Source organism: Perkinsus marinus, assembly GCF_000006405.1.
Source record: "Perkinsus marinus ATCC 50983 genomic scaffold scf_1104296966926, whole genome shotgun sequence".
NCBI classification, from domain to species: Eukaryota; Perkinsozoa; order Perkinsida; family Perkinsidae; genus Perkinsus; species Perkinsus marinus.
The window spans coordinates 54,413-63,746 of record NW_003203754.1 but is presented as its reverse complement, the minus strand read 5'-3'; the positions used below and the strand labels follow the sequence as shown (position 1 = coordinate 63,746).

Here is a 9,334-nt window from a genome sequence, read left to right as displayed (position 1 = left end):
CACTTGGACATCGACAGCCATTTCCCTGACAGAAAGGTGATCTCGAAGGGGAACAAGATCGATCCACACCAAGCCTCGACAATCTCACGATGATTCTTACTGGAGTCTCTGAACTTCTTCTCAAACTTCTCATCATTTTGTTCAACCGACTTGATATGACCCATCGGAAGATATACAGACACGAAATGAGACGCTAGAGGGTAACAATTGCCATCAGGGAAACCAGGCTTGAAGACGTTATACCTACACATGGGAAAATCACAGTCGCAGCGAATCGACCAGTACTATCGCGTGGTACTTACAACTGTTCCTTCCTCGCCTGTAGATCATCATGACTCTCCTTGACAATCCTCACTTCGTTTCCGACCACCTTCTGGAATTCCGACATGTCTAGCTTCAGATCTGCTGGAACCGAGATCACAAACTGCGGCATGGCATTAGTCAGCACGAATGGGAGTGCGAACCTGAAACACTATCATCCAAACACCATCTCAAGGGGGCAGCTCGCTGTTGATACTCTCTAACGAGCACTATCGAATAAGAGTATTAACACTGTTCTCAGAACAGGATTTCCAAAGGCTCTTAATTCACACTGTAAGCCCAGCGACGCGTCAAAAACGCATTCATTGTCAGCAGCATAAATCTGGCTCAGGAACATAATGATTCATTCAAGAGCCCGCCTATAATGCCACTCCCATTGTGCTTCCGATTTTACAGCGCCAAGCAGTATCTCTCGCCTGTCGCTAAGATTGATACGGAAGCGTCTCATTCACATTTCACCGCACTCACAGCAAAACTTCATCCATACTAGTATCATTTTCACATCTCATAACCGTATCAAACTCTGGCACAATAGGGGGGCGTTGCAGACCAAAGAGCGCAGTGCCTAAAACCGACTCCATCATCGCTAGCAGACGCTCCGAACAAACAATCCGTGATTCACTCACGCGGTCCACTTTGGCGACTTCTCTTAGGACCGCAAGCAGCCGATAAATAGTCAAGAACGACAGCCATGTAACCTTTGAGAACCTAAGGGTGAGCTCACTAGAAATCACCTACGATAAAGAGAACTGTTGGACAAACGAATCGAGATGATCAGGCCATGCCTCGGCAAACCATCACTATAATCTCCATCATTGTACTTCCGATTTACCGAATGCAGCAGATAACTCGAAACTGCCTTCGAAGATTGTACGGAAGACTCGACCGAGACCATTTTCGAAGCTCTATTGTTCCAAACGGTTCACCAACCCTCCAATGGACCACCCCGTCGAGCTCCTCTGGTTATGCTTACGATTTTACTGAGATCAGCGCGGGTACTTTAGCTGATCTCCTAGATTAATCGAAAGCTCCAGTTCAAACCCTCTCTGCTCACCTCATCACTAGCCAGCTGGAGATACGCATCATACTCGCCACGAGATTTAGAAGCTTGAGCACGCAAAAACCTACAAAAGAACAATAATGCTATCTTTTCTAACCTGGCCTACTCCTCAGTATATTGCGATTGATAGCCCGGTGTGCTGCTAGGGATAATGACAGGAAAAGTCGTATACCTGTGATGAAACAAAACGTAAAAGGATATTAGAAGTAAATCTTCACTTGTTCATTTCCTTTCGCGGCGGGAACTCCCCAAAACACTCGCCATCCTGAGGTCTCGCTTGAGCCGTCAACGCAGGACGCTCTAACGTACCCAGTGTATATCTGAGAGACATCATACCACGGTCGTACAGCGCTTGAAATGTAGCATGTACTCACACGACGACAGAAGTCGACTCAAATATTTTCATAGCGAGATCGCCGTCGTCATCAGCGTTGACTGCAACCGAAATCGGCTGATTCTTGTTCAACCACTTCGACAACGACTCCACAGTGGCATCATCAACAGCCTAAACCACACAAAACGTGATAGCCTTCCAAAGCACTTCCGTGTTCCCACCTCAGGTGCGGTAACATCCAAGAAGCACTCGCGCCACTGTTCAACGATGTCAGTCGGTGGGGAGAAACCCATCCTGATGGCGACTCGTGGGTTATGTCGAAGTGCCTTGACAAGTGACCATCACAAGCTCGCTCAACCGTGACGGACCTAACCTACCTCATATCCATCAGGAAGCTCGCCCTCCGCCGAGTTGTTCAACAAAGCGCTACATTCGCCCTTCGCCAGAGCCTCGGCGGCATCATTGAAAACAGGCAGACCAGCGTAACTACATCACAAGCGACCGCTGCAGCCGAGACAGCAATAAACACCCTACATTGAGGCTACATCCTCCTTAGTGACCTTCGGGACGACTAGATGACGGAGCGCTGTGCATTGTCCCTTGTTCTCTATACCTAAACAGAGATATTGCGATGAGTCTACACGTCGAGCATGCGACTCACAATTGCTGATCCGAGCAGCATCGGCAACCTTGCTGTTGAACGCCGTAGCGATCATCGTATTAGGACCTCCAGTCGATGCCATCATAGAACCTAGATAGGAAGAATACCGAGACTTCTAAACAATCAAATCAACCTCACCGACGACAGGCTTGATTTTTTCAGCAATAGCTCTCGATCCAGTGAAGTACATAGCGGACTTCGGAAAGGCTTTGTAGAGCTTACGTTGATCCTCGACACCACAAGAGACGAATCTGGATAAGGAGAGGCACTCACCAACAACGCAGTTTAGATCCTCCAGGGCTTACGTCAGATATTTGGTATCCACACCCTGCTCGAGCATCGCCTGGAGCAATAGCTGTGACCATCTAAACATGTGCTGCGAGGTGTTGCCTCTTGACATCACTACGACTGGTACCTAGTAGTAAACCGGTTAAGCAGACGATTGAAAGCGGATGCTTACTCCGAGCTCGATATTCCTGATAGACTTCCGGAAGAGATCGAGGAAGTTGGTGAAGTTACTGACACAACCAACGAAGACTGGATAACGACGAATCTTCACATCTGAAAGATTAGACGAATCGCATTGCTAACAAAGGACGACTGACCTCCCTTCTTTTCGTCTTCGAAGAGAGCATCATTGAAACGCCTCTCAACTGCATTGGCTTCGACCGCTTCGACGATCTCGGTAACACCTGGTGGAATACACAGTAATAATTGTCCAACGAACACAACCTACCATCTTGCTTCTGGAAGTCGATCACTTGAGCGCCTATGATAGCACCTGCGCCAGGGCCCGATAAGAACTTCTGTTCAACTCGGCGCATTGGCTCGCGAAGGTCAACAGGGGTACACGCAGAAGCTGAGAAGACCATAGGACGTCCAAGGAGAACTGACGAGTTACCCGTGAGAGTCTCCAGATGGTTGGTCACCTTGTCTATAACAGCCTGGTTGGCTACAATCTGTTTACCATTGACCTTACCTGAGAAGCAGAAGCTCAATAGGCTTAGAAGGGAAGCGACTCCCACCAAAAGCATTGGTAGTATCCACTGTGTCGCCATCACGGAGCAGCTCGCCGGTCACGATTGTTACGATGGGGTCCTCTGACCTGATGCACATCCTGCAAAAACCTACATCACAACAGTTTACCACAATCCTTCTTTGAAGTTCTTGATGTAATCCAGTGCCTGAGCCCTTAGCTCGGCTTCGTCAGCCTCGGGTCGATCAGCAGTGATGCACTCCAGATAGGCTTCAGTGCCGAAGAGGTACTTCATGTTAACACCCGACATATGAAATTCTCGTTAACGGACGAATGGATCTTGGGAAAGATTCGTTCATGAACGTTTCATTGCGACTAGCGCTCGCCCGGATAATCGATGTTTTCGCGTTGTGTGGGTAATTGGTTTTGGATGAAATGCGACCTGGGCTTAAGAAGTGTTTGCTTTAAGCTCAGTATTTTTTTGAGTGAAAACAAAATTATACACGTTTGACATGGTAAATTGTACGAGCCATAGGTGAAACGTTTATCACCTCTATCCAGTCAACATATCAATATGTTCGAGTTCTATATGATCGTTACTTCTAATGTGATACAGGGCACTGCTTGGTTGACCGTTTAAGCCCGTTGTGAAACGTTCCGCCAGTGGCTTGCATGATCATTGCATGAAGGGGCGTCTGGGGCTTCACTCGGAACTATTCTGCCTCTGTGATTTTCCATTGTCGAACGCTTGGGGTGAGTCTCACTGGGCACAATGGATGGTCTTGGAGTACACAGTGGTGATCCTATCCGTGTTCAAGTCCCAGATGGAGATCTCGTCGGTTAAGAGTCGGAAGATTTGTGGTATTAACATTGGTTTCGATGGCTGTGGAGAAAAAATATATCGCTATATATCGCTTTATGGGGATACATTTTTAGACATTTTTTCCTCTAAAATTTCCGTTCGTTGAGTAGTTCTAGAAACCAGTCTTTCACTTGAAACTTGTTCATACTCGTCCAATTGCTGATTTTTATAAAATCGAAATGCGTTATTCATCTGCACGACACACGTTCCGTCTCGGAAAGCAATCTCGATCAACACTTCCGAGGATTGCAGTACATAACATTCTGCTGATGTCTCGATAAGGTTATCCCTTTGACTTTACCTATTATTGCACCGATTATTCGAACGTAGTTCAGAGAACGTGAACTTGACTGTGAAACGCTTAGAGTTGTACGCGTCCTGTTTCTAGTACCAAACTCGCCCACCTCAACGACCTATCTGGATACATTATGAACTTCTATCACATCCTTATATTGGGAGAGTGCGGTGTTGAATTCAATGTGGGGAATTTTTTCTAGAGGAGCAAAGTTGTTTTCAGAGTACATACAGTAGCCTTTGCTGAGCGGTGTTTATTCTTGTATTAATGGGGTTAATATGGTTCTAGTTATTGCTGATTTCTGTGCTAGTTCGTTGCCGTCCAGTCCCTACATGACTCTCCTCACTCAGGCCAATCATGCCTGCCAGAAGGGCGATATTGATAATGCGTACTACGGGGGGATAAGTCTAGTAGTGTTCTCGTATGAGCACGAATGCGGAGCGAACCAGAGGAATTACGGAATGAAATTTCTTGGGGTCAAAATGGGGAAAGGAAACACCATCTTGTCGCGCGCGCGAAATGCATGAACTTTATCCGGAAACGAGGAAGTGCTTGAGAAAAGCACACCAGTAGGACACTTGAACCACACGCATTTCCAATATGGTGTTCTTTACAATATGTGGCAGCGAAGATTGGATCTTCCCGTCTACTTTGGAAAAATGTCATCAGAATAAGCGAGTGCCTCTGAATGCATCTAAATTGGCCGTTTCTGAGTACCTGTGGGCGTTCTCGTATATTACCCCGGAAAATTTCGACTTTTAAATGAAGAAAAATGCTACTTCTAGGGCTATGTAGGGATAAGTCTGGCTTAGAAGAAATGGAAGTAAAATCGCATCATCGCAACGGAAAAGGCATGAGAATTTCATCGTCGTATTTGGCAATGGAAGAATAGGCACTTTCGAGTGGAACGAAGGTCTTCCACGCTAGGTATGCCCGAGTGAAAGAGCTATTCGGCGATAATAGTAGCACCGTTAACGTTGTTGATGGATATGGACAGACTCCGCTGTATTATGCAGTACAGAGGAAGCCTGATCAGGACGCACGGGAGCTCACTAGAAGGCTCATTGAGGAGTAGTAAAGGGTGGTGGAGACTCCTCATAGGTCACTAACGTTTGGTTTTACGGGCTAAGCTCCAAGTATAAGTACATCTCAACTTAACCAGGTTCGTCGAGGTTATTGTAGATTTGATACGGCTTGGAATGCACACTGTGACCCGGAAGATGTTGAAAGTGTTAGTCGAGATGGTCTCAGGTTCGGTTTGGAAGCCAACCATAAGGACCAGATGCTGCAGACTCCTCTGTTCTATGCTGCTCTAGTGGGAAACACGGCTACTTGTGAATTGTTAGTGGATAAGGGCGCGGAGGTCGACCCGTTGGATACGAATAAACAGACTCCATTGTAGTAACGGAAACTAGTAGGGACTGTATTTCTGCATGGGCTACTCATTCGTTATTAGCAGAACCGACATGGTAAAGCGGCGAGTGTTTGTAGTCCCCATAGTGTAGTTTTCATCGTGGCAAATAATTGGTGACAAATCTGTATGGCAGAACTTTGGGCATCCGAGCATTGTAGGGAATCTTAGTCTTTGTCCTTTTTCTTAAATTCGGTGTTTCTTACTGATTCTATTGCGGTACGTAGAGAGGCGTAGCTGTTCTTTTTATGTTATCGCAAGTTGGCGAACAGCAGTAGGTAACTTTCTTGGGTCACTTCTTGGGAGTTAGTGTGAGTTTACTAAGGCTGATCGACTTTGGTTTATCTGAAAGGTTTTACGCGGTGAGGGAAGGACACTTGCATTGCACTCGAGCGCTGGTTACGGTACATGGGGCAAAGGCTGATATAGTGGACCATACTGGACAGGTAGTAGGAGGTCTCCGGTTCGAATCCTAGTGGAGGCATATTGAGATGAAGATTCCTCGACTGTGGCATCCCTCGTCGTTCAGCCACCTCTGTTCTATGCGGCGAGGGAGAACCGCGTGGAGATGTGCAAGATGTTGATTGAGGAGCTTGGAGTTTATGCGGCCCAACGTGATGCGAAGGGGAAAGACGCGAAGTTCTTCGTCAAGGACAATGACATGCTGTACGAATGGGAAGGGTTGCTCTAGTGGTAGAGCGTTCGTTTGCCTTGCGTGAGGTCTCTGGTTCGATTCGGTTCGAAGCCTTGTTTCCGTGTGTTGATCCCTTTTTGATACGACATCTTTGAAAAATTGTCTGTGGAGTGGAACAATTTGCAGCGGAGCGAAGCGACATTGAACTACTATTTGGTCAGTCGTGCATACTTGGCATCAATGGCTGATAAAGCAATATCGAGTCTGGCCGAGTCGGGGGCGCCGCCGCGAAAGAAGTATCGATTAGTGTATAAGGGGAACGAGGTATGCAATATCCGAAGGACCCGGGTTCGATCCTCGGTCGTGACATTTTTAGACTAGTTTGAGTAGTAATGGCGGGACCGTGACGGCTGAGCAAATGGAGGAGTTCGAAAAGAAGTATCCCAACATTGCTGTGTGGGTGAAGGATGTAAGAAGGGCTCTAGAATATGGGAAATTTCGAATTGTGGAATTTTGGTTGCCATTGAAAGGAGACCGTTCAACCCGGCGAGTGACAACGTCTCTCTGTGAATATTGCCTCGGTTAGTGGATGGAGGTATCTGGTTCGAATCCCACAGCACGCATTTTAGGCACCAATTTCAACACCACCGTCTCAAACAAATCCGGGCAAACCAAACGGGCGTTTACAAGATGGCGTATTGAACTCACCGCAGCCTCGATCGAGCCGGGGAGGAGCTAAGAAGTGGCAGCAGTTGGCGAAACAACTTGTTAGAGAAATCCACAAGTAAGTATCTGGAAGTTGGATAGCTCAGTGGGTTATGAGCCTCGCTTGTATATCAGAAGGTGGAGGGTTCGAATATCGGTAGGTTATTTTGGTTTCACATGTCTCTTCAGAGGGACTTGCCCACCCGTGTGATCTGGATAAATTAGTGTTAGTGGTGTCAACTGCGATGTGAGTGAAGATCTATTGATTATGCTTATGAAAACAGATCATTCTAACTAGGATCGACTCCGTTAGCCTATGGTTTCCCCTCGCGCGTTTGAGTGTGGCACGAAGAGTGTAAATGCTCGCAGTTGCAATAGTCCTGAAAGCCTAGTATTGATCATGGTGTCACCTTCTCAGTTTCGATGACACCAGAATATTCCTCAAGCCTGTTGATCCGGTCAGAGATGAATGCTCTGATTACTTTACCGTCGTGAAGCATCCGATGGACTTCGGAACTGTAAGTCTGGCTTGACTAGTTCACCTGTTGATTTGGGAAATATTGAAAACTATGCTGAGCCCTCGTCACAAGATTCTCGTTACGTATAGGAACTCGAATCACTCTTGCCCAGTGAGCTGGTGCGCTGGGATAAGCACATAGTTAAAGCTGTGTGGTGGGGGTACTACGCTGAGGGAAACGGCGAGAGAGGAATATTCCTTGCTAGTTTCGGTGAATTATCACCATAGTATGCGGAAATTCTCAGATGGGAACGCTTTAGTTGTGTGATCTTTTCTTGGTGTACTTCCGTCATTGTGGAGATCAGATCCGTAAAAAGCTACATAAAGGAGAGTATGAGGATGCGTTGGGGTTTTATGAGGACTGTGACTTGGTGTTCACCAATTGTGCATTGTACAATGCACCGGAGACTTTTGTTATGCAGCAGTGCAGGAAGATCATGGTAAGGAGGGTGTTGCTGTACATGTTCGGGAGCATGCCCTCCCTTATCGTGACTATAGGCACGATTTAACGAGCTCTTGGTGCAATTGGAGCTGACGGGTCATATTGAGGCGGCTCGGGCAGAACGGAAGAAGGAAGTGGGGGAGAGCAAAGAAGAGGAGGACGCACATGGTGAAACTACGGTAAGTTCGCTGTGTACTTGCGGCGTATTAGCACACGCAAGAGTTATCACTATCGTTGAGTGAGTCGATCCGAAGCATAGGAGTTACTTGAAGTGTGAGAGGAAGACTTGTTCGCTTAGGTTAACGACGTGGCAGGTGCAGCCAGTACGGAAGCTGCGGTATAGCTGCGTTACCTTATGTTACTCAATGATAATACTTCTTGTAAGCAGTTGTTGGTGATAAGTTTTGATTTGATGTAGTCATATCAGGTTATAGCTCATCGACATCGAACCCCATTCCGAATCCGTATTGATTTGATAGAAACAATCATTGACGAGAATAGTCTGACTGTTGTTGTCTCTGAAACGTCCATCCTTCTTTAGTTATATCATTCCCTGCATCAACGATAATCAATCGAGTTGTGTTGAGTGATAGAGGCACATTGGTCGAGGAAGATTCTCCTCCAGCTTGGTATTCGATACGACACGATGCAAGAGAGCCAGCATTCACATTGCCGCGCCCTACGCTGATCTAGTCTAGCCCACATTCCAACGCTAACACCTGTTGATCGTCCTAACTCTCGTTCAGTTCTGGCTGGCTGCCTCGACTCCCACTTTCTAGAGTTGGCCCTAGCCTCCAGCAATTTAGACGTGAAACTGCTCAGCGGAGCGAAGTAACAATTCTTTAACATTTTCATGAGGTTCTTGTTCGCGTGCGCCATTTTAATGAAATTTGATCGCCTCCCTCCCTGGCTTATGGGTTTCTATTTCTGGAGTGTAAACTGTCTCAGAGTGTCGAAACTCCGATGATCAAAGAACATGAATATGGAGGCCTCCACAGCTCTCTAGGTATCAACTTACTGAAGACTGAGCCGCGCCTTTATATATGAAACCTCAATGACAGTCACTATGGTCTTATTAAGAAGTTCATAGCTGAGCCTAGAAATGGGCATTGATCT

General features: G+C 46.7%; 3 protein-coding genes across 3 annotated transcripts in view; 2 read left to right on the top strand and 1 right to left on the bottom strand.

The window, feature by feature from the left end:
- Positions 1–3,662, bottom strand: part of Pmar_PMAR008236 (hypothetical protein) — a gene marked incomplete at both ends in the record, with an annotated part of 4,549 nt that extends 887 nt beyond the window's left edge. Inside the window, 21 exons of the mRNA XM_002768893.1 lie at positions 1–25; positions 70–243; positions 303–464; positions 790–886; positions 948–1,029; positions 1,376–1,445; positions 1,488–1,553; positions 1,600–1,701; positions 1,756–1,886; positions 1,937–2,041; positions 2,093–2,201; positions 2,250–2,328; positions 2,377–2,466; positions 2,515–2,627; positions 2,682–2,791; positions 2,837–2,937; positions 2,982–3,068; positions 3,113–3,235; positions 3,278–3,355; positions 3,402–3,481; positions 3,526–3,662. The exon at positions 1–25 is cut by the window's left edge and continues 4 nt beyond it. Coding sequence (XP_002768939.1) covers positions 1–25; positions 70–243; positions 303–464; positions 790–886; positions 948–1,029; positions 1,376–1,445; positions 1,488–1,553; positions 1,600–1,701; positions 1,756–1,886; positions 1,937–2,041; positions 2,093–2,201; positions 2,250–2,328; positions 2,377–2,466; positions 2,515–2,627; positions 2,682–2,791; positions 2,837–2,937; positions 2,982–3,068; positions 3,113–3,235; positions 3,278–3,355; positions 3,402–3,481; positions 3,526–3,662 — 2,121 coding nt within the window. The remainder of the gene's footprint in view (positions 26–69; positions 244–302; positions 465–789; positions 887–947; positions 1,030–1,375; positions 1,446–1,487; positions 1,554–1,599; positions 1,702–1,755; positions 1,887–1,936; positions 2,042–2,092; positions 2,202–2,249; positions 2,329–2,376; positions 2,467–2,514; positions 2,628–2,681; positions 2,792–2,836; positions 2,938–2,981; positions 3,069–3,112; positions 3,236–3,277; positions 3,356–3,401; positions 3,482–3,525) is intronic.
- Positions 3,663–5,271: 1,609 nt separating this feature from the next.
- Pmar_PMAR008235 (Ankyrin repeat domain-containing protein, putative) lies at positions 5,272–6,611 on the top strand (the record flags this gene model as incomplete). The annotated part of the gene is made up of 5 exons (XM_002768892.1): positions 5,272–5,300; positions 5,437–5,580; positions 5,761–5,907; positions 6,273–6,366; positions 6,450–6,611. 5 exons carry the CDS (start codon positions 5,272–5,274, stop codon positions 6,609–6,611), a joined length of 576 nt encoding a protein of 191 aa, XP_002768938.1.
- Positions 6,612–6,794: 183 nt separating this feature from the next.
- On the top strand, positions 6,795–8,561 carry Pmar_PMAR008234 (transcription factor GTE6, putative; the record flags this gene model as incomplete). The annotated part of the gene is made up of 7 exons (XM_002768891.1): positions 6,795–6,878; positions 6,931–7,023; positions 7,184–7,338; positions 7,678–7,777; positions 8,082–8,216; positions 8,275–8,397; positions 8,517–8,561. 7 exons carry the CDS (start codon positions 6,795–6,797, stop codon positions 8,559–8,561), a joined length of 735 nt encoding a protein of 244 aa, XP_002768937.1.
- Positions 8,562–9,334: the final 773 nt, after the last annotated feature.